Raw genomic sequence first — 25,610 nt, forward strand, 5'->3', positions numbered from 1 at the left:
TATGCAAATTTAAAACAGAATAAACAAACTGGAAAAAAAACTGATGTGTGCATGTAAGCGCCACGATAACCGAGCGGTTAAAAGCAAGGCCTATCAAAGCTTGAGAAGTATTGTTATTTGTAGGTTCGATTCCCGGTCTAGGCCCCCATAGATTTAATTTAATGTTTATTATGAGAACTTTCATTAACTGTAGTTAATGATGTTTGCTGGGCACCTTCGTCTAAGACACCTTAACTCAGTGGTTTCCAACCTGTGGAGACTGTTGCAAGGGGGGCATGCAGCTGTTTCCAAAATATCATTTTCGAATACAAACCAAAAAAGTCGAATAAGTGTCAAAAAAAATGAATCAGCAAAATAGGTATACGTAATCCACAATCCTCGCCGCGAATTTTTCGGGTACAAATGCTAAAACATCCATCCATACTCTTGCTGAAACGAAAACATCTCGCTTTCACGTTTGGAGCCGAGCGCCGGCGGGGCGATTAGAAACCCGTTTGTAATTGAAAAATATGATGATTTTGGCCTTACGACAGCAGAGCAGGAAATGATAATTGACTTATCTAGTGATAGCACATTAAAGCAGATGTTTCAAGACGAAAATAATATTGTTACGTTTTGGCTACGAGTAAAGGACGATTTTCCTACTTTGACGAACAAAGCTTTAGAGATTTTATTGCCATTTGTAACATCTTACCTACGTGAAACTGGTCTTTCTACAGTAGCTGTCTTAAAAACAAAGTATCGATCTCGCTTAGTGATTGAAAAGGAACTGAGAACCGCGATTACTTCAATGATACAACGGTTTGAGAAAATTTGTGCTGAAAAACAAGCTCAACCGTCGCATTAAATTTTTATAATGTTGTATTGATTATATATTCTTTTTTTTTTTGTATTTTTGTAAGATTTGTTTTTATTACATTTAAAATTATTATTTTTTATAATAGATAATTATTTTTTTATGTATATTTTTACATAATATTTGTAAGACGGTTTTTAAAACAGATTTTATTATTCTGAAAAGAATTATATTTTTATAAATAAACATTAATACATAACATTAATCGTACATAAATAAATAATTAAAACAAATAAAATACCTGAAAAGAATAATTAAATTACTAAGTTTATAAGTAACCGTCTTTAAACACTCTATGTAAACTATGTAAACACTCAATCTAATGTAAACACTCAAATGACGCTGAACCTTCCTAGGCTGTAACCTCACATTCAGGTTGTGTCGCGTCAGCCCCCTCTGATGGTACTTTTACATATTGTATATTATTTTGTAGCCCATTAAATAAATTATAATATCAGTTGAGTATTTATGAAATTAGATTGTTAGAAAAATTAAGGGGGCGCAACAATTTTTTTTTTAAAGGGGTGCGCAGGTACAAAAAGGTTGGAAACCACTGCCTTAACTAGTAATTTGTCTGTGTAAAAAATGCATTTCATTTCTTTACTATATTTTGAGATTTTTACACCCCCCCCGCTAGGATTTTTTCTCGAAACATAATTTAAATAATTTTCAAAAATTTGGGCCAAATTTAGATAAACTTTAAATAAAAAGTAAACCATTGATTGCCTCACAAAGATAGACAAGAATATATATAGTATATGATGCCATTACCAGGACAGAGCTTTAAAAATATTTTTTGAAATAAATAATTTCAGAGTTCTATATTAGAATTATTATTTTCTAAAATACTGGAAGCTTCTTCGAAGTTATTTCATCAGATAATCAAAACTTTCCAAATGATTGCTGCTAAAATTTGACCAAAAATTTGTTCTTTTCTATCATAGCTTTTTCTCGACCAAGTTAAACCAAAACATTTTATTCAAATATTGTTCTATTTTTTTAAACTTTTAATATCATGTCAATTTTATGAAGAAGTTTAATGTAGCATGTAAAAAAAAATTAATAATAATAATAATGTTTAATGGTGCACAAGGGATAAATATTTTAGCCAAGATAAAAGATTTTTAAAAGTTTATTGTCTGTTTTAATCATTATTATAGTTTATATTATATTCTATAAACATTATTATACGTATTGAAGAAAAAAAAAGTTTAAAGTAATATCTTGGATATAGGTTATATTTATGTTAGGCTTTGTTAGGGTTATCTCGTAAAGTATTCTTTATTGTTATTATTTACAGGTTATTGTTTATTATGTTGCTTTATTGTTCTTTTAGTTCCGCTTAATTCTATCTACAAAGTATGAGAAGTTATTGTAATTGTGCAGATTTAATTTTGAGTTTACACTAGTTAGTTCAAAGGCCTATAGCTGTTTTAAGTGGCCATCTTTACTAATTTCCTATAAGGGAAGATTATACTTATCGCCGCCATTATTATGATGTTTCTTAAATTTATGGCCCCTAATGGTGAATCGTTTATTTCCTCTGGTAATGTTTTTAGGAATCATTGCTGTTAAATTCTAGTTGAAGACGTAGATATGGTTGCATGTTCTTCTTTAAGCTGCAACTGATCAAAATATTAGGTATTTTGCAAAATTGCTCTTGAAATTCCTTTTTTTGAAAGTCAAATCCCTTTTTGTTTTTGTTTTTTATCTTTCCACTAAGATTTGATTCTTATTATTTTTTTTATTTACATAATTATTTATTTCTCCTAATCTACTTTAGGTATTGTAAGATTTACAATTTAAAGTTCTCAACGGAAATATTGGTTTCTTGAGGATTTCTGAATTCTAAATATTTTTCTTTGAACTATTTTTTATTTTGAGGTTTGCTTTTTTGAACTGTTCTTACTTTTAATTTTGTTTATTATTAAAATAAGGTACTTTAATATTGTACCCAAACTATTTTATTGTGTAAGAAAATTATAAAAACAATAAAGAAAATAAAAATGTATATCTTAGGCTGGAAACATAGTGGAGCGGCGAGCAAAGCGGCGATGATAGTTGCTTCAAATCAGAGAGAGCGACGAGCAGCGAGCAAAGAGTCGCATGTACATGGTGACGAGTTTAGACGCGTTTCTCCTTTCGACGAGAAAGGTAATAGGACTAGACATGGTATAGAGGTATAGGACTACACATGGTATAGAGGTGTAGGAGTAGACACGGTATAGAGGTATAGGACTAGACATGGTATAGAGGTATAGGACTAGACATGGTATAGAGGTATAGGACTAGACACGGTATAGAGGTATAGGACTAGACATGGTATACAGGTATAGGACTACACATGGTATAGAGGTATAGGACTAGACATGGTATAGAGGTATAGGACTAGACACGGTATAGAGGTATAGGACTAGACATGGTATACAGGTATAGGACTAGACATGGTATAGAGGTATAGGACTAGACATGGTATACAGGTATAGGACTAGACATGGTATAGAGGTATAGGGCTAGACATGAACATGGTGAATTCCATCACTTGTACCAACAACTTCAGGAACATCCTGGCCAGTTTCATTCGTATTTTCGAATTTCATTTCAACATTTAATTACATACTAACCAGTGTTGAAGGCATGTTAATCAAGAAAAGGACGAATTTCAATGTTAACCCCATTAATCCTGTCCCATTTCTTATCCAACACAAATCGGTTGTGATGTAGAGGATCCTTTTGGTCCCACAGAAGTTTATTTAAAAAAAACTACACCAATAAATGCAGCAATATCCCATTTTAACCTTTAAAAATTGAGCGCGATGAGAGGCGAAGAAATCAAACATGTCACAACACGTTACTCTACTCTCTCTCTTGGTAGCGTTACTCTATCTTCGCTTTGCTCCCCCCACTATGCGCAGCCCCATATGTTAACTTGTGTTTTGTTTTCGCCGCTTTGCTGCACTATGTTTCCAGCCTAAGAAGCCATTTACACCAAGTTTGTGCATTTTAAGCTAAAGTTTTGGATGGTTAAAATGCAGCCAAAGGTCTTAAAGAAAGTCAATAAAAATAACGAATACTCTTACACAAATTCTCTAACAAAATATATCTACTTTCCTTAATCTAAGATTAATATTTATTTACCAATTTAAAGTACGGCTCTAGATGCGCAGTACTGAATAATATCTTCCACTTTATCCGTCGTGCCGCGCATGTACATTGTATCCCTAAACCAGTTGCAGACCTTTCATCCCTTCTCAACGTGACGTTTTGTTAAAGTCTGAAACCAGTCAGGGAGACAATGAACATGCTCGCTAAGTTTGAATAAAATCTTAATATATTTATTTACCATATTTACGTAAATAATACCAACCATACATGATGCTATTTCTATCAATTTCTGCCACAAAGTGCAGTGTATTATTTACCAATATACAAAAATTTATTTTTATCTTTTTGTTGTAACAGAGAAAATTCCATTTTACTTCTGCTACTTCTTCTTTGCAAAATATCTTCCCCATTTCGAATTCATTCGCACTTAAAGGAGGTATATCTTTGTGCTTGGAAGGTATTGTGTTACCTTCACGATTGCTATGACAACACTCCTAACTATATACTATACTACTTTTAGAAAATAAATTGGATGGATTGGATAAGGTCGTTTTAAAGACTACTATGTCTATTCTTGCGACGCTAACACAAAGACACGCCATTGACAAATACCTAGGCTTGGATTGGAAAAGAATGCCAGATATCGGATTTCTTGCAAACCAATCGCGCCACCATCCTATCTAATTTCATTTACTAACTTCTTCATATTTGTGATCTTATTTTAAGTTTTTTTATTTTATTTTTATTCGATGTCACCTTACTTATCTTAAAATCTGTTTAGCGTATAAAAGGGAGAACAAATAACAGGTGATGTTATTTAGATAAGGAACAAATTTAAATTTAGATAAGGAAGGATTTTCGTCATAGAATTAGCGTTTTACCACTCCACTGACGAAGCTAATTGTGCACCTCTTTCGACAATAGAATATGGTTTAACAGTTAACCAGTTAAGCGTGGAATTTAGTTTTTTAAAAAAAACCGCCACAGTGTGCGGAATTAAAATCAGACAATGACGTGTATACACGTGTCGAACGCAGGACAAAACAACTAAAAGTTTACAACGTCGTAATATAGTCACTGCAAGCAACTTTTTCTGCAATCTATGGGGGGCTTGAGATTACAGAGCATTCTGTGCTCATTCAAAATCTTGCACCGCATCACGTTATGCATTGCTCTAGTTAGCTAGGGACGCAAGAGCTTTTTTACAAGGAAGAAAAGAGGTTTGAATTCTGTGCAAAATGAAAATCATGCTCGTACTGAGGTCTGAATCTCTAAGGTAAAAACGGGCATTGTACAAGGGTTGAGAGCTTCTATTTGTGTGCGTAATTCCCCAATCTCTAATGCGGTGACCAAACATGTACCAACCACTTATCATTTGGCTGGCTCCCTGCACCCTCCTCCGTATAAAATACTTGACAGTTCTGCTGGTAAGATAAAGGAAACATCCCTCCAAATAATATTCTTATTGTATTTTGTTAAAATTTCGAGTTTTTATAATTAATGGCAATTTTATATTTTTCACAATGAGTATACACGTCGAACGCACCGTAACAGAGATTTGTAATAGAGCGAAAAACTCTTTTTAATGTGCTGCCGAATTTCATTAAATCGACTTGTTGATTGTATTAACAGTGCGGTTCCCACCAAAAAGGGGAAGGAACGCAGGCAATCCTAAATTGCCGATTGTTCCCCGCCCACCCATCATCTCATGAGAGATACCGGGGCTTCAAGATCCGTCTTAAGAGTTTCCGGATAGCAGGACAATAAACCAATAAAGTAGCAACAGGACACTAGGGAGCATGATCGTCCAGTGCACTGGAATAAACCTCCAGAGTTCTGGTAAAGATTACCAGATGTCACAGCCTCCGGTAGGAAAACATTTAACCTCTCCGAAGACGAGGAACCTTGTATTAAAAGAAGACTTGTTGATTGTATTAACAGTGCGGTTCCCACCAAAAAGGGGAAGGAACGCAGGCAATCCTAAATTGCCGATTGTTCCCCGCCCACCCATCATCTCATGAGAGATACCGGGGCTTCAAGATCCGTCTTAAGAGTTTCCGGATAGCAGGACAATAAACTAATAAAGTAGCAACAGGACATGATCGTCCAGTGCACTGGAATAAAACTCCAGAGTTCTGGTAAAGATTACCAGATGTCACAGCCTCCGGTAGGAAAACATTTAACCTCTCCGAAGACGAGGAACCTAGTTTCAGAATAAACGGGACACACCTCTACAAGGTGTCGCACAGTCTCTCATTGGACTCACCACAGCCGGCGCCAGATTGGCGATGCAAAATTCGAATGGTCTACTCAACACCTGAACCATACTGGCAGATCCGGGACCTGCAAATTTAAATCTACTTAAAATGTTTGAAAAAAGTTAAAAGCTCTGGTTTCCGTAGAGTTATGGCGTTATTTAATTTTAATTATAAACAGAGCAAGATCATGTACCCCTTAATTCTGAAATACGATCCAGTTGGTAGTGTAACCTGTTCTAAGGTCTCTTAGCTCACCAGGGAAAGAGACAGAAAACAAAAAAAATGCATTTTGTTTAGAGGCAATGAGAATAGATTCTAAGGCTTCCCGTTATGCTGCAACAGTAATTACTTATCTATTTAGTACGGTAGAATGACGCAACAAGTTAATTAATTAATACAAAAAACCAGAGGTTACTTGATAGTATAAACTGCAAGCACGGACAACGTCATTACTTTTTTGTGCTTTCGCTTTTTTATCTCCGACTTTATAGTCAGAAATTGGGCAAATTGCATCAGCCAAGATTGGTTCAGATAAATCTAATCCGGAGCTAGACCTACAGTACTTAGCCTGACCCAAATAAAAGATTTTTTCTTAATTTCATTTTTTATTTTTGCTACAAGAAAATTCCTGTGCGTTGCCCCCTTAGGATACGTTTTGAGAAAATGCTGTTTTCCATTTTCTTTACGTTTGAGGTTACTTCTTTCCTCTTGGTTTTATTTGACCCGCAGGGAATTGCTTTTGTTATCGGTTCGTGGTAAAAAAAACCTTAGGGATTTATTTTTAGACGTTAAATCTTTTGTCTAGACAGAAAATAGTGTCAAAAACATAAAATGGCTCTGGGATAAATTTAATAATAATAAAAAAAACTGTAAATTAACAATAAACCAAAAACTTGGGAAATTGGTAGTTGGACGTTAAGCCCTGCCTGTAAAAAATAGGCGATGTTTACAATAGAATAGAGGGCGAATACGAGGTGTGGCTATTAAATAACGAGACTGATGCTGCTACAGAAGGAACTATGCATGCGCCAAATCCTAACGACCGACAGCTGTGCAGCGTAAAGCCTTCTCTTTCGATTGCACCGTCTCACCTGTTTGTAGAGAAATCTGTCTGACCGGAACCGTCGTTTGGGTAAGAGGTGTTAGTTTCGTTTTGCGCGAAAACATGATACTACACATGTAGTAGAGCAACGAATTGTCGTGAAATTTCACATTAAAACTTGGTAAAACCGCTACTGAAACTTATCTTTTATTTGAAAGAAGTTTATGGCGATGAACGTTTATCACGTGCACGAGTTTTTTAGTGGTTCAAGCGTTTCCAAGATGGCCGAGAAGAGGTCGGGGTGATGATGACCGCCCCGGGTCGCCCTTCCACGTCCAATACGGATGAAAATATCGATTATAATTAATCAACATTACTACCGTTATGTGCTTGCTCAACTCCGTGAAAGAGTAAGGAAAAAAAACGACCCGATTGGTGGAAAGAACAAGTCACGGGGTTCTCCATCAAGACCAACGCGCCGGCTCCAACTGCATTGTCTGTCAAGGATGTTTCTAGCCAAGTAGAACATCCCAGTTTTAGGCTTCATCCGCTTTATTCGCCTGACCTGGCTCCAAGTGACTTTTTATCTGGTTCCCCAAAGTCAAATCTGAATTTTAAAATGAACACGATTTCAGTCCGTTGAAGCTCTGAAAGAAAAAGCGGCACGCGTCATGCAGCAGCTCACTGAAAAAGACTTCCAGCACTGTTTCCGAACAATGGTAAATTCGCATGGAGCGTTGTAGGGATAGGGGAGGGGTGTATATTGAAGGTGATAATAACTAAATATGTATAAATTTAAAATAAAATGTTTTACAGTAATAGTCTTGTTATTTAATAGCCACACCATCAAAAACATATTACTATGTGTTGGAGTAGTGGTTAAGTATCGTAGATTTGTAAAGTAGTAGATTCCCGGTTCGAATCTCGCGTATGGCTACTTTTTATTTGTAAAAACCTTTAACCTTTTTTTAAGTTGCTTATTTAGCTCTAATTATGACTTTAATCGTTCACGATCGCATGTCCCTCCCTACATGCAAGTATGAACCATTGCTGGCAGTTTACAATCTTGCCATTAGGTATGTGATTTCTAAATTTCCTTTAATAGGACTTTCTAAAGCTGATGGAGTTTTCTAAGTATTTTATAGCTAACAACAATATGACGATACTTAAAAGATAATTCTTAACAAAGAGTTTAAAAAGTTGTGTACAAGGACAGAGATGTACACAAATCAGCAAGTACCCAACAATTCATTCATACTTGAATTCTTAAATTTCAGCCATTCTGATTCAAATCAGCCATTAAGAAACGCACGAGAAACCTTATGTGTTCCATTCAGATTTGTTTCTAATTTTTTACCCATTTTTCGAAACTAGTATTTGGACTTTCTAAGCACATTTTTATGAATATACTTAAAGATTATCGAGTAAAAAGTCCTTAAAACTACATTTTCTCCTGTATTAAAAGAAATAATTTAGTACATTGTATTGTAGCCTCTGAAAATGAACGGTTAGACTGAAACTTAAGGCAAAAAAAAAAAAAAAGCAAAACGAAAATAGACCAGTAAAAATGGTTATTAAATAACCGCATATCTTAGGGAAGAGGAATAGCCTTGAGGTTAGCGTATTGTATTCCCATGCAGAGATCCTGGGGTTCGAATCCAGTTGCTGGCCTTCTAGATTTTTCTCTTGCTAGTAGCTTCTTTTACAGTTCACTTATCCGATGATGCGACAGTTTTATCTGTATCGAGAGATCGGCAGTCACTTGAAAAAGCTCCGGGTGCCAATTACCTCAGATGCTGAAGCGCCTTAAATCGTTTAATAATAATAATAAATAACCTCAAAAATAACAATTTGTAATCAAAATACAGAAATTTAATAAATTTTAATATACTATCTGAAACTTAGTGTAAACTCGGGATAAGTGAAATACTTTTGTATTTAATTCTTGGCCTACTTATTTTCTTAACTTGTGGTAAAACTTGATAAAAAAATTGTGTGCTATGTACGAGGGTCGTTTGAAAAGTCCGTGCAAAGTCAGAGAGATAGCACCACTGGCGCGTATCGAGGTTATGTTTAGTTAGTAGCATCTCTTGGAAGAACACACACCAAGTTTCAGCCAGATCGGTCTATTTCTTTGTGTTTGGCATTCGTTTAAATCGAGGAAGTCGAGTGATTTTCAAAAAAATGGACGAAAAAGAATTTCGTGTGTTGATTAAACACTACTTTATGAAAGGCAAAACGCCTCAGGAGACTAAAGAGAAGCTTGATAAACATTATGGTGACTCTGCACCTTCGATTAGAACAGTTTATAAGTGGTTTCAAAATTTTCGGAGTGGCCATATGGGCACAAGTGACGCTGAACGTTCTGGACGCCCTGTTGAGGTTACTACTCCAGAATCTCGAATGAACGGGTACATAATATTTTGCATCAGCATTTGGACATGACAAAGCTATCCGTAAGATGGGTGCCGCGATTGCTCACGCTTGACCAAAAACGAAATCGTGTGAAGTGTTGCAAGGACGATTTGCAGCTGTTCCAGAAGAATCCGCAGGACTTTAAGCGTCGTTTCGTCACTGTGGATGAAACATGGATACATCACTACACTCCTGAGACCAAAGAACAATCTAAACAACGGGTTACCAAGGGGGAATCTGCGCCAAAAAAGGCGAAGACCGTTCCTTCGGCCGGAAAGATTATGGCGACTGTCTTTTGGTATTCGCAAGGAATAATCCTCATCGACTATCTGGAAAAGGGTAAAACTATTACAGGTGCATATTATTCATTGTTATTGGACCGTTTGAAAACCGAGCTGTAAGAAAAACGCCCACGATTGGCCCACAAAAAAGTCCTTTTCCATCACGACAACGCACCAGCTCACACCTCAGCAGTTGTGGTTGCAAAATTAATGGAAATATGGTTCCAACTCGTTTCACATCCCTCCTATTCTCCAGACTTGGCTCCCTCGGACTACTATTTGTTTCCCAATATGAAGAAATGGCTGGCGGGAAAAAGATTTTATTCAAACGAGGAGGTGATTGCAGAAACGAATGGCTATTTTTCAGACTTGGACAAATCCTATTATTCGGAAGGGATCAACAAACTAGAGCAGCGTTGGACGAAGTGTATAAGCCTAAAAGGAGACTATGTTGAAAAATAAAAAAGGTTTACCCCAAAAAATTAAGTAGTTTTTATTTTTACACGGACTTTTCAAACGACCCTCGTAAAATGGAATTTTAGACATTCTTTGCGTAAATATTGTTTCTGTATTCAGCGTAAGGTTTTGCTTTTTCCTTAATCTCTTGACAAGAAAATATGAAAAATCTTTTATTAATTATTATTTTAAACATTGCTAAGAGGGAACCAAATTTTGGGAAAATTGGTTTTTCATCCGTGTGTTCAAAATTGCTTAAAAGAATTAATGTTCTGGGACTTCGAGAAACAGAAAAATAGCTGAGTGAATTTTTAGGCTTTTTAAAAAATTATTTTCTTTTATTTGTCCTTTTTTCTTTTATTTGTTTGTTTTCCTTAAAAAAAACTTCCAATACAACCACTTAAAAGTAAAATTGCTAAATTCTAGTGGCTAAGAGTGTTTGTTTTTAAATAGTTAAGTCGTCTAACATCTGAAAACATAATAATAAAAGTGGTTGTTAAGCGTTATAAGAATTGACGCTTAATCATTGGACTTTACGTCGTCAAATTGTTAAATTAAGTTATAAAATATGGTTTTATACTATTTTATGAACAAAATTTTTTTTTTTGTAATTTTTTTGTAATTTATTTGTTATTCACAATCTACAATAGAATAAAATGCAATCAGTGAATATGATGAAAGTAGACTTTATGGCTGGATCAGCTTGAGTAGAGAAGCTGCCCTCCGGCAACACTCTCGCTGGAGTTCCTTACATTACTGGAGCTGGTCACGAGGCCAACAGCGTTTCAATCGTCGTGGAGGACGATCTGGAATCGTTGTGGAGGCAAGATTTTGAATAAGAGGATTGGTACAGAATGGAAGAGAGTCAAAGAATTTTCTATATTTAGATTTGGATTCGTCAGTTACGTATGAGATTTTGAGATCGTTATGGAGGGTGGAGTTAGAGACATAAAATGGAGAATTCGTAATCTGACGGAGAATTTTTGATTGGAAGGACTGTATTTTTTGTGAATTAGAAAGTTTGGCTGAACCCCACAGTTCGAGTCCATAAGTCCAGATCGGTTTGAGTACGCTGTTGTATATTAAAAAAATTGTTTAAATAAGTAAAAAAATAGTGATTACAGCAAAATGTTAAAAAAAGTGGTGAAAAATTAGAAAATATATATATTTTAAACCTAGAAAAACAATTTAATTATTTAATTAAATTTTAGGTTGACATTATCTATGTAGCTGGTGGTTATAAAATTAGCACCAAAACACGTTTGCCTTTATTTTTATAACCTTATTTAATGGCCGGAAGAATATAGAAGTATTTTAGCCCAGTTATAAATTTTATGTCTACTTAAATTCTCTTTTATTTTATTAGAATTTTACGGTGGTAGAACAAGGCACAATAGGTTTTTGTGTTCTTGTAATTTGCAAGTTTTAGTTGGTTTTCTAGAAAATTCTTAAGGGGCCATTGGACCATTGACGGAATGGATTTTCTTATTCCGTTGTCCACACGCTTCAGGGCGATTTATTTTATTGCCCATTTTTGGTTTAAAGGTGCAAAATTGTACCAGAAATTAGGCATTTGTACCTAGCTCTGAAACGGCCACTGAAGTCGATGGGCAGAAAGTATAACGTCATTGGACAGAACAGGGAAGCTTATTGATCCCAAAGAACTCTAGCGATTAGGATTAGCGCACCGGATTTCCGGTTTTTAATATCCAACTTCTGGCCCTTATTTCTTGGTCTCGGAGCTTCTTACAGCTTCCAGTGAGGAATACTGCTGCCCGTAAGCCGGCAGTGCTTCTTAAATTGAGAAATAAAATAATTAAAATATTTATTCGTCAAGCATTCAATTATTTTTTATCAGGACATTTTTTGTTAACCATTTATTTAGTTACAATCAACGCATTGTGTTTTAAGCAACAAGGGTAACAATAAGCAACATATCACACAGATAAGAGTGGAGAAGTTACCAAGCGGTAACACTCCAATAACATTCTACATTCTTCTCTTCATCAGAGAGGAGATCGCGAGGCCACTAACTGTCTTTTAAGACGTCTAGGATGTGTTGCCTGGAAATGTTCTTGAAGATAGATGTTGTACAAGTGGGATTGTGATGAGATTGAATGTTAAGATAGAATTTTCTGTATCGTGTTTCAGCCACTTGTGTTGCACGAAAGGAATGTTCAAAGTCTGTGTGAATGGTTTGATTGGTGACGTAGAAAGGAAGCTTCAAACTATAGAGCGAAGAATTTTAGATTGCAAGGACTGGATCCTTTGGAGAGATTTGAGCGTTTGGTTGAACCTCCACAGTTTGATGCCATAAGCTCAGACTGGCTTTAATATACTACTTATATATATAAGTCTTTTGTTGTCCAGAGTGAGTTTTGATCTGTTGCCGAGTAGTCTTTTCTCAGTTGTCGGAAGCGTCTGTTGAGTTCTGTTCATTCAACTATTAAATAAAGAAAACTAAAAACCAGAAATATCCTTTTTTTTTTGAATTAACAATAATATTATTGTCAGGAAACTGCTAAATTAAATGAACTCCTGCCTTACAAGGATCTGTGATGAAGGAGAAGGTCCTTTAGATATATTTACAAAGAGCACTTCCAGCCTTTCTTACCGTACAAATTCTCAAATAGTTCTGCTTCTGACAGAGTTGCTTTGTTGAAATATCTCACTCTGTACGATTGTAAAATGAGACAAACTGTGCTATGTTTTCTTGCGTATTAGGCCTAAATTGGCACAATATTGTGGCTTGTACTTTATATTAAACAATTCAAATACAACCTTTCAGCTCCAGCTTTGCACCTTGAAATTCTATCCTCTTTAAATAATCACAATCTTAATAAACTAATTGTGTGGTATGATTCTGTGATAATTGCCATCCTTTACTTGTATTTCAGCTTTATTGCTATTCTTTCATTCTAAATTTTAGGTTAAAGTTAAGAATAGACAACTAGGGCGTGGTCTACTTTTTAACTATTCAATTTTTAATCTAGTTATTGTTTCGTTTAAGTACAGTTTTTGGTTTCGTTTTAATTTTTAGCTATGATTAGTTCCCGCCAGTGCATACTTGACTTTGATGAGCGTTTTGTTTTGCATGAAAATTTAAGGCACTTTTTGTTGTTTTTTTTAACTACAGTGAGGCGCCACAATAGCCGAGCGGTTAGAAGCGGAGGCCTGTGTTAAACTAATATATATTGAGGTTCTGGGTTCGATTCCCCAGTGTAGGCCTTAGATTTTATTTAATTGCAATTTTATGATCTTTATTTTATACGTTTGCTAGTCGACTCCATCCATGACACCCAAATTGATAGACTTAAAACCGCCTGCTTTTTTTTTTAAAAAAAATATATTTTTTATTTAAGGTTTCACCGTAGCAAAGTGAGTTTATGCAATTATGTTTAACGATAATTGCAAATTTCAGTGCCTTTTACAGTTTCTTTTAAAATTCTGATTTCCTAAAGCAAAAGATATAAAAATCGCACTTGTTTTTTATGTTTCAAATACAATTTATTAAAAATAAAATTAATGTACCAAGTGAATACAGTTAAATTTTTAATATTTAGAGGTAAAATTTAATATTCTAGCGTTTGAACGGTTACTGCATAGAAAGGTTATCAACAAATGCCTGTTAATGACATTTTAAATCAAAAATGCAAACGAGTTTCTTTCTCCCTAAGTAAATCACTTGATTTAAAATTAAAATCTATCAGTAAATAGAATTCAATCATTTTGAAGTACCAAATCTACGAGGGTGCGATAGTACTGGTTTTTAAATTACAGAGTTTAAATTTTTAGATTTTTTGTATTTTTGGTTATTTAAGAAGCAGACAGATGCCAGGAGCTTTTTTTCAGTACACTGCCTGCGTTCTGAGAGAGTGATTTCTCTCTATACACTGTCCATCACCGGGCAGTAAGCTGCAAGAAGCTCCTAGTTTTTTTTTTTTTTTTGTAATGGCAGCTTACTCCTGGTATTTATCTAGTTGCCAGTGCAGACACACTAGCGTATTTCAGTAATTGGAATTGTTCCTAGGATAGGAGTTCACGCGGCCAATGTTGTTTTAGACGTGGTGGTGCGATTATCAGGATATGGATTATAGAAGGAGGAATTCCAACGGTTGGATTGGGATGGCAGAATAAGGGTTTTGTTTCTGTGATAAAGGGAATATTTTTAAATCTTCGTGAAAGCGTGTGGTTAAAGATATAATAGGGAGCATTAACAAGACGGCGGAGGACTTTTGATTGGAAGGATTGGATGAAGGAGCTATTAGAAGATTTAGGTAAGCCACACAGCTCTGATTAGCAAGTCCAGATGGGTTTAAGTTAAGCCATATAGAGGGGTTAGTTTGTTATGTGTGTTTAGTGTAGTTTCCAAAACTTAAATTGAATTAAATCGAATTTGAAAAAAGGTGTGAGAGTGGTATCATCTGATTTTTTCCAGTAAACTTACTATTTTATGTTTCTAGTATAATTCATTATTATTTTTCTTTCCTAATTATGTTTTTCTCCCCCAAAAAATAATTAAATTGAGGTAATTTTGATTATAATTTTGTACCAGTTACGATGAAAAGGAAGATCTTCATTTTGTTGTGACTAGTAAAAAGAAATCCCCATCATAATTAATAATTAACCTAAAAACAAAGAGGTATGCTGGTATGCTGCTTTATTAGTATAACCTTCTCAAAGTTAAGATATTGCACAGTAAAAGCCCTCAGATATTATGGGAAAACACAAAGCACGATGGAGAAAAACTATGAAGAAAATGTACTAAACATAGTTTTTCTTTTGAGACTTTTTTTTTTGTAAAGTACAGAGTTTTTTACAGGCCGGGATTAACTACCGATTAGGTATCGTGGACGGAAGGGCGGAAGCTCACATACTTTACTATAAACAATTTTTTTCTAACAAATAAAAAGTAGTCAGACGCGGGATTCGAACTTGTAACCTTCCTCACACAGAGCCACACAGTTGACCACTAGACCAACACTCGCCCCGATTCTTATGCCATTGTCTTCATGTTATATTGTTTCATCACATTACAGTACCTATTTGCTGATTATTACGATAAACCATTTATGATATTAAGAATATACCTATTGCGAATATAAAATCAATATGATCATATTTTTAGTAAATTAGAAGTGCATTTACCAGTTTGATTGAGGAAATTTGGATAGCAACATAGTTTTTTCTAACAAATAAAAAGTAGTCATATGCGGGATTCGAACCGGCGATCTCTCACACACAAAGCCATTCTCTTGACCACTAGACCAACACCCGTTCCTCTAAAGTGTAGAGTAAAAGTAATTGTTTTCAGTATTTAATCAAATATATTTTACTATGTTCTATTAAATCATTTTTGGTCGACAGCGATTTGCCTGATTAATTAATTATTGAATGGCCCTCTTGTATTTTACAATTTTAATAAATTTAAATTGATTTTTTTTATTAATTTGTTTCATTTTCTGTTTCAGGTGTTCGGTGGTATGACTTCAACAATTCAATTTGTGCTACCGTTCATAGTGGTAACATTTTGTTACGTGCGAGTGTCGGTAAAACTAAATGACCGTGCTAGAAGTAAGCCGGGCGCCAAGACTAGCCGCAAAGAAGAAGTGGACAGAGAGAGAAAGAAGAGAACTAATAGAATGTTAATTGCTATGGTTACCATATTCGGTGTTTCGTGGTTACCAATAAATTTGATAAATGTAATAAATGACCTGTATATGCATACATCGTCATGGACTTATTATAATCTATTCTTCTTTCTATCGCATGCTGTAGCCATGTCGTCTACATGCTATAATCCATTCTTATACGCTTGGCTGAACGATAACTTCAGAAAAGAATTTAAACAAGTAAGTATATACTATTTACCCATTATTTACAAATATTATTTACTTATCTTAGATATTAATAATCTTCGCAGTTCAGGAATAGAGGAATTCTTAAAAATTCAAAGGTACAATTGATAAGGATACTCGCTTTGAATGTACAAAATAGGGTTTTTTCGGGTTCTAAAAATCGGTTTTTTAAAGACAATTTTGGAATTCGAAAACCGGGTTTTCTGTAAAAAAAAAAAAGAGAGAAAGATCCGTTTTAAGTGTATACATTACACTTGTATATTAATTTGCTAAAATATTAAAATGTAAGCTAAAGTACTCGGACACGACTAAGTAGTAAATCTATTGACTTTCTTCGCTTTTTAAAGTTATATTTTATAAAACAGAATAAGCAATAAATTAATAATTTACGTATTAAACAGTTGAATGTTAAACATTCTTTGGCTTCTGTAATTTTTAAGCGTATTAATGTATAATTACTTAAATGTGTTAACGTTTTATTTTAATATTTTTATGCATGTACATACATGTACTTTATCTATACTTTTTGTATTTTTGAATTATAATAAAACAAAAAATTTAAATTTCCATTTATTGAGCTGAGTTTTTCATGAATGAAGTGTCACGTCATTTGTGGGTCTCGTCGTTGTAGGAGATTCAATTTTTTTGGACAATCAAAAATTTAGTCTAGATCAGCGGTTCCCAATCTTTTTTCATTAGTGTACCCCTTTACCTGATTGTTTCCTCAGTGTGTACCCCTAACATATACAGGGTGAACCAGTAAGTATTGTCAATACGCTTACTGAGTGTAGTACATCTAAAGTGGAGTTCAATGACGTATTGGCCAACTTCATATTTTCCTCTGTTCTTTGAGTGACGTCGCTTTAAGGTTTTTTTTCTAAAATCATTACTTTTTTCCAATAAAAATGTTATTACTCAGAAAGTTTTAGTCCGAATTCAATTCTGATGACATGGTTAGAAAGACAGATAAATTTCCTAAAAATTGACGCCATTTTGAAGCATAAATTATTCTCCAAACAGCCTCAATCTTTCTTCGGATGCTGGAAAAATAAAAGTAATCGAAATTTTTAAGAAAACTCATTAGGCTCTTATGTGATCATTTTCAGACCTAGGTGCTGGCACTTTTTACAAAAAGTTTCCTTGTCTAATAGGCTTTCAAACGGTATATCATTTTCCAAGATTCCTTTTATCTTCGTATGAGAAATTGCGTTTGTTTTGCAAGAAAACGTGTTCACGAACATATAGCAGTGATATTGTATTGTGTTATTTAATTCATTAAAACTCTTGTGGTTGGAGCTGTAGTCAATTTTTAAAATAGATTGTCTTAAAATTAGGTAGTCTAAGGTTACTTATTGCACATAGAAAAAAACTTTTACAAAAAGTGCCAGCACCTAGGTCTGAAAATGATCACATAAGAGCCTAATGAGTTTTCCTAAAAATTTCGATTACTTTTATTTTTCCAGCATTCGAAGAAAGATTGAGGCTGTTTGGAGAATAATGTATGCTTCAAAATGGCGTCAATTTTTAGGAAATTTATCTGTCTTTCTAACCATGTCATCAGAATCGAATTCGGACTAAAACTTTCTGAGTAATAACATTTTTATTGGAAAAAAGTAATGATTTTAGAAAAAAACCTTAAAGTGACGTCACTCAAGAACAGAGGAAAATATGAAGTTGGCCAATACGTCATTGAACTCCACTTTAGATGTACTACACGCAGTAAGCGTATTGACAATACTTACTGGTTCACCCTGTATATAATATATATAAATAAAAAAAATAAATACTCGTATTCTTGATTTTACGTTTTGTAACTTTAAATTAACAGCAAAACAATCTGAATATAATGTGTCTTGTAAAGAACATATACGTATGATATGTTCCTATTTAAAAAATCATTTATGAATAGGTGAACATTTCAAACCAATAACTATTGCGGGGGTCGTAAATTGAAACAGCAAAGCGTTAATAAAGGAGAAGTAAATTATATGCGGGCCATGTGTAATATTAGTCAAAACTAAAGCTACATTTTTTCGCAATTTTTACATCTTACGCCATAATAACTTTTTTTTGCATACCCCTAAACAATCTTTCGCGTACCCCAGGTTGGGAACCGCTGGTCTAGAGCATTGTTGGAAATACCTTGCTAAATTTTACAAGGTATTTTGCAGGAAGCCATATTTTTGGCCCAAATTCATAGATTGAATTTTAAATTTTGCTTTGAAGTAAAAAAAATTATTTTAGCACCATTAAACTATATTAATAAATCAGTAGTAGCTAACAAACTTTTATGTCTAAATCTTCTTTAGAGCGATGAAAGTTTTTAATCTTTACAGATTTCAGATAATCCACTACTGAATAATGCATACTTTCACAGTTACTATAGAATCTTTAAAAAAATTTAATCTGAATATCAAGTAAAATACCATTTCTTAAATTTAACAAATATTTTACTACTTCTCTAGGCGCCACGGTAGCCGAGCGGTTAGAGGCGAGACCTGCAAAGCTAATATGTATTGTGGTACTGGGTTCGATTCCCGGTCTTTAGGCCTTGGATTTTATTTAATGGTTAATAAAAGAAATTTACAGTAAAGTACGTTTGCTATTCGCCTCCGTCCACGACACCTAATTGGTAGTTGGACGTTAAGCCCCGCCTGAAAAAATAGGCGATTACTTTACTTACTTACTACTTCTGAAGGTAAAAAACATTATTATTCGGTAGGACAGTTGTAATAAGGGTTGATCGTCAAAAACTGCACCAGAAAAAAGAGTCCAACTTTGACAATTTTTTTTTCTCTTTTACTACTAAAGATAAAATTCCCAAATTTTCTTTAAAATATAGGGAAAATCCTCCTTTATAATTGTAAATTTTTTTTTTTGCTACAACCAAGATCTAATAGATTTCTGAAAAAAAGTATGCCAAAAATAAGCAAAAACGGCATTTTCAAAAAAATTTATTGTTATTCTTGTTATTGTTTTTGTGTTAACCCTTTTTCTGTAAATAACGTACCGCCTAAACGCGTGAACCGATTTTCATGAATAATATAATTGGTAAAAATAAAGTTTAATGATTCATTTTTTTGGGGAAAAATTGCGCGAAAAATTGATAAAAAAAAAGCCTAGATAACAATTTATCCAAGATTGGCTTTGGGTAGAGAAAAATGGATTTAAATCCATAAAAAAAGCCTAAATTTAGTAATTTCAAAAACTTTAGACTTCATAAAAGAATTTATTAGTTTCACGAATTGCATACAATAATTTTCTTATGATAAAGTGAGTGATAAGAGTAATTCATTGAAAAAAATTAGCAATGCACTTTTTTTTCTTTTTCTTTGCAATCGATGTAAATATTTGCTAGAGTCGTCGAACGGTACTAACCAAACTGGCTAATATTTGCTAAGCGACACAAAAAATGATTAATGCTTGGCTCCTGTTTGACTTTACTCTTTTATTAATTGAATAAAGCATTTAGGTGGTTAGCAGGGGTTGGTAACGGTAATTTAGGTTGATTGGCAAACATCTCTTTATTGACCTGTTTAATTTAGTTGAAGAAAAAAATTCAAATAATTGAATAAAAATAAATAAATAACCAAACGAATAGGGAACGGAGAAACTGGGTTCGAATCCAGCTGCTGGTCCCTTAGGTTTTTTTTTTGACGTGAATACGTCTTTAAATTTGCTATCATATGGAGGCAATCCAAAAAAAACCTAATGATAACAAAATCGGGGGATACAGTTTGGCATTATAGTTTCGAATCTATCGTCTACATCCAAAATTAAATTAGACCATTGGATAGCCAAAGGATCAAAGAATTAATTACGATAAGCGAGCACTGTGAAGCATCGCGCGCGGTGGAGGGGGAAGCGCCGCCATTTTGAGATCATTTTGCTGCGTATCGAGATTTGCAATTAGTATAACTTTTGACTCGGAGAAGCTACGATGTTCGTTTAAGTTTTAATCGTCAACTAATCTATCGATTGTATATAAAACATTAGTGTAAAATAGTGACAGTGAATATAATCAGGTGTTAGAATCAAAAAATATTATAAAAAAATATATAATGTCGGCCTGTACGCGTCGAAAAGCCAAAACCAAATACAGAGTTCGTATATGGTTGGAAAGGGCTTCTCAAGAACAATCGAATGTAATTAATAAAACACCATATGACCGAGTCAAGCTGTGCTGCCGGGAACGTAAAAGAATGAATGTGGCCGAACGGATCAACGACGGTGTCCAGTACATCTGGCAGCTGGGGTGGTTGAAATTATGGAAGTGGATGATGAAATCGCTTATACATCGACAACGGACTGTATAGGTATAGATTGTGTTCGATAGTCGATTTGTTTTCTTGATTTCATCCTAAATACATAAATAAAAATATTTTATACAAAAAATATAACCCGTTACGTAAACGTATTCACGTACAACACACGGCCGTGTCCATGACACAGTCACAGTTTTTTTTTTTTTTCTTCCTAGGAGCTCTAACGAGAGAACACTGTCCGGAGGCGCCTTAAATCAACAGGAAAATAAAAGTATATATATTTGGGTTAAGGAGAAATAATATTGTCCAATTCAACCACGAATAAAAATTCTCATTTATTATACAGTTTAGTACAAAAAGAGTGGGACAGAAGGAAATTGATTTAAATTATTCATCAAAACAGAAAAAAGAAAAAGGAAAATAGAAGAAAAACTGCGACCAAAAAATCTGAAAATTTTATACAGCGCCACAATTTACGTCGGCTATTAAATGAAAACAAACAATGTCTCTGCTCTCTGCCAACAATGGAAATGGTAGAAACCATTCTGAGTTTGTAAGTTTATTTGGTTAACCAACTAGAGGTACTTTTCTGCTCTAGCAAATCATTTAAAATTTAGTCAACCTTAAATTATTTAATTTTAACTGTTTTCAGATTTCGTGAAATGTAAACTGTCAATTCTGTTAGCCAATTCAGTGGTGCCAATCTAATTGTCAAAAAAAAACAACAAATATTTCGTTCTACATTGCTTCATTCAATGCGGTAAAAGTTCATTTAGGTCCAAATAGTATTCTTTTACAACCAGTGTAAGAAAGGCTGTGATTTTTCTTAGTGAAAGTGAACTTAATAAAACTGAATCCACTCCGACTTTATAAAAGATCTTTAAAGACCAATGGACATGCTGCAAAAAAGGCTGCTGGGTAGTAAAAGATTATTAAAATTGTAGGGACTGAGAAACAACGTAACAATGGAGGCGCGCCCCAGCTTTTATCTTAGAAATATATATATTTTTTTCAAGTCCTAAACAAGCCAGAAAAATTATAAAGACTCACGTTGATGCCTCATTAGAGCTAGCAACGGGGAATTGGAGAGATAAGGGGGTATATTCTGTGCAAGGCGCATGCCTGAATTAAACTTCTACATGAATTTATTAATAAATAAAGAATAAAATTTTCTGTTTAAAAAAAAAATTAAGTACGTTGGTTTGCAATCCATTTTCTTTTATTGATTCAAGGCATTTCGGCGCTCAGCTTAAAAATAATCAGCAATAAGCATTAATGAACAGAACAATTAACTTTAATCTCATAGATCTTGAATTTAATCAGCAGCTCAGACAATTTCAAATAAAAGCCCCCTAATCACAAGTACTGAAGCCTCACAAGTGGCTGTTTTTTTTTTTTTGGGGCGCATCAACAGCTGAGGTTATTAGCGCCCAGAGCTTTTTCCAGTGAACTACCGGCCTCCGGACAATGTTCTCTCGTTACAGACAACACTGTCCATCACCGGACAGTGAGCTGTAAGAAGCTCCTAGGAAGAGAAAATCTAAGGGTCAGCTGCTGGATTCGAACCCGGGACCTCCGCGTGGGAGTCCAGTATGCTAACCTCATAGCTAATCCATTCCCTACACACAAGTGGCTATTGTTTGTAATTAAACTCAAGTTAAATTAAACAGCAATTAGAAATTGTAAGTTAATAATTAATCCCTTTCTATAGTCTACAGCAGGGATGGCGAACCTTTTTGGAGTCGTAGGTCAAATTTTGTTCATTTTTTTAGTACTAGCTCTTGGGTCACTAATGCCCATTTGCACAAGAGTTAAGTTTAAAAATTTGTAAACTGAATATTTTCAAAAAACTAAACATCTTTAAAATTCAGTTGGCTTAGCTGGGAGTAAAACGGGACGAAACAAGTGCTATGGAAGTCTCCTTTTACAAACCTTAACTGAACAAAACCTTACAAAAGTGTGTTTTATCTGAAGAAAAATCTAAATACGGTTATTTGCTTGGGGTTGTCGATTTTTGAGTAAAATTATACATTTTATTTGATATTTTGAAAAACACTTTTGCTTTATTTCAAATACTACAAAAGCATTTAACGTCATTTGCGTTTTAGAACTGTAATGGTCAAACTAAAGGTTATAGATAGCATTTAAATTGCTATTGTGTCAATTGCGTGATTGGAAAAAATACAGATAGAATATAAATTATCCACACAATTAGAAAATCTATATCAACCCGCGTAAACAAACAAATGATTGCCTAGCAGTTTGGGTCAGTGAAAAAGCTTGCGCGGGTGTCAGTGTCTGACCCGCGGGGTCATAGGTTCGCCATCACTGGTCAACAGTTTTCTTGTGCTAAGCTATACAGGCAAAGTCTATCGTTTTTAGAACTCCGGGTTTATTTACTTATTCGTGGTACATTGTAACACAATGTAATCAGGGTTGTTTGAGTGGAGAAGGCAGCCAAGTGGTGTTACTCCATTATCGTGGACATATCGTATATTAGTCTGCTCTTATGATGAGAGTAGATCGCGTGGCCATCTTTTCTTCAATTTTTTTAGGGGATCACCTGGTAAGTGGAAGAAGATAGTTGTTCGATTAGAGGGGTTAGGATGAGCAGCTGTAGAGGAATGATGAATTTGAGAAGATGAGTTTTAGCAAGATCTTTGACGAAAGGGATTTTTTGAGATCATTATGGACGGTGAGGTTAGATACATAGAACGGAGCGTACAGAATTTTCCTGAAGTATTTTGTGGTTTTAATGGCTGGATGCGCAGACTTGGAACGTTGATGAAATCCCCAAATTTTGATGCCGTTTGACCAAAATAGTTTGCAATTATAGTTAGTATGAGTCTGTTGTTTCTTATTTATGTTGAATTTTGAGCTGTTTAAAGAGATCGTGCGAGAAGTTTGTAGCGTTAGATTAGATTATAGATTGTCCATCATGATAAACATAACACAACGCATAATTTTCAACAGTTTTAGAGGTTAGGATTTATTAATGTATAATATACTTACCTAATATGTAAACAGTAGGGAAATTGGGGTTTTGGCGCACCTTAAATGTGCTAGATCCAAACACCTCCAAATCTGACTGGGTAATCATCGAGTTCAACGAAGCTGTAAGCCATACCCATCAGCACCATTCTACACACACCTATCATCGATTTGACGAGGCAGAACACCGCACCATCACAAAAACTATCCTACCGAAGAGTTTTAATTTCATTCAAACATTCTAGGGCGTGTGCGTCATTCAATTATCGAGAAACTTCATTAAACAAATCGTTCAAACTAGTATTGGTTACTTTGGCTCAAGAAACAGTTCGCTTATCCTTCTTGCAATGACCCAAAAAAATTTCAACTCTCAATATCTTCTCAACTAATGGATCTGTACTCAAGAAAACTATAGCATACTATTCAGCAAAACAGGGTGTGTAAGAGCACAAAATATCATACAAATAATCTCTTGTTTACTGTGGGAATTAAAAGTGCCCAATTTCACAGCAAAACCATGACCCAAAAAAATTTCAACTTTCAAAATCTTCTCAACTAATGGATCTGTACTCAAGAGAACTATAGCATACTACTCAGTAAAACAGAGTGTGTAAGAGCACAAAAGATCATACAAATAATCTCTTGTTTAGTGTGGGAATAATAAGGGGCCAATTTTACAGCAAAACCATGACCCAAAAAAAATTTCAACTCTCAATATCTTCTCAACTAATGGATCTGTACTCAAGAAAACTATAGCATACTACTCAGTAAAGCAGAGTGTGTAAGAGCAAAAAATTTCATACGAATAATCTGTTGTTTACTGTGGGAGTTATAAGGGCCCCATTTCACAGCAAAACCATGACCCAAAAAAATTTCATCTCTCAATATCTTCTCAACTAATGGATCTGTACTCAAGAAAACTATAGCATACTACTCAGTAAAACAGAGTGTGTAAGAGCACGTAATTTCATACGAATCATCTGTTGTTTACTGTGGGAGTTATAAGGGCCCCATTTTACAGAAAAAGCATAACCTAAAAAAATTTCAACTCTCAATATCTTCTCAACTAATGGATCTGTACTCAAGAAAACTATTGCATACTACTCAGTAAAACAGAGTGCGTAAGAGCACAAAATTTCCTACGAATAATCTGTTGTTTACTGTGGGAGTTATAAGGGCCCCATTTCACAGCAAAACCATGACCCAAAAAAGTTTCATCTCTCAATATCTTCTCAACTAATGGAGCTGTACTCAAGAAAACTATAGCATACTACTCAGTAAAACAGAGTGTATAAGAGCACAAAATTTCATACAAGTAATCTCTTGTTTCTGTGGGGACAATAAGGGCCCAATTTTACTGCAAAACCATGACCCAATTAAATTTCAACTCTCAATATCTTCTCAACTAATGGATAAGTACTCAAGAAAACTATAGCATACTACATAGTAAAACCGAGTGTGTATAAGCACAAAATTTCATACGAATAATCTGTTGTTTACTTTCGGAGTTATAAGGGCCCCATTTCACAGCAAAACCATGAGCCAAAAAAATTTCAACTTTCAAAATCTTCTCAACTAATGGATCTGTACTCAAGAGAACTATAGCATACTACTCAGTAAAACAGAGTGTGTAAGAGCACAAAAGATCATACAAATAATCTCTTGTTTACTGTGGGAATAAAAAGGGCCCAATTTCATAGCAAAACCATGACCCAAAAAAATTTCAACTCTCAATATCTTCTCAACTAATGAATTTGTACTCAAGTAAACTATAGCATACTACACAGTAAAACAGAGTGTGTAAGAGCACAAAATTTCATACGAATAATCTGTTGTTTACTGTGGGAGTTATAAGGGCCCCATTTTACAGCAAAACCATGACCCAAAAAAATTTCAACTCTCTATATCTTCTTAACTAATGGATCTGTACTAAAGAAAACTAGAGTATACTACTCAGTAAAACAGAGTGTATAAGAGCACAAAATTTCATACGAATCATCTGTTGTTAACTGTGGGAGATATGAGGGCCCCTTTTTACAGCAAAACCATGACCCAAAAAAATTTCAACTCCCAATATCTTCTT

General features: G+C 34.4%; 1 protein-coding gene across 2 annotated transcripts in view; it reads left to right on the forward strand.

The window, feature by feature from the left end:
* LOC141447249 (prolactin-releasing peptide receptor-like) overlaps window positions 1-25,610 on the forward strand; it is a 383,052-nt gene that overhangs the window by 260,935 nt on the left and 96,507 nt on the right. For both annotated transcript variants that reach the window (XM_074114571.1, XM_074114573.1), the window contains exon 4: window positions 15,885-16,265. In XM_074114571.1, coding sequence (XP_073970672.1) covers window positions 15,885-16,265 — 381 coding nt within the window. The remainder of the gene's footprint in view (window positions 1-15,884; window positions 16,266-25,610) is intronic.

The sequence above is a fragment of the Rhodnius prolixus genome, unplaced genomic scaffold, assembly GCF_049639745.1.
Source record: "Rhodnius prolixus isolate KJV_2025 unplaced genomic scaffold, Rpr scaffold_7, whole genome shotgun sequence".
Lineage (NCBI taxonomy): Eukaryota > Metazoa > Arthropoda > Insecta > Hemiptera > Reduviidae > Rhodnius > Rhodnius prolixus.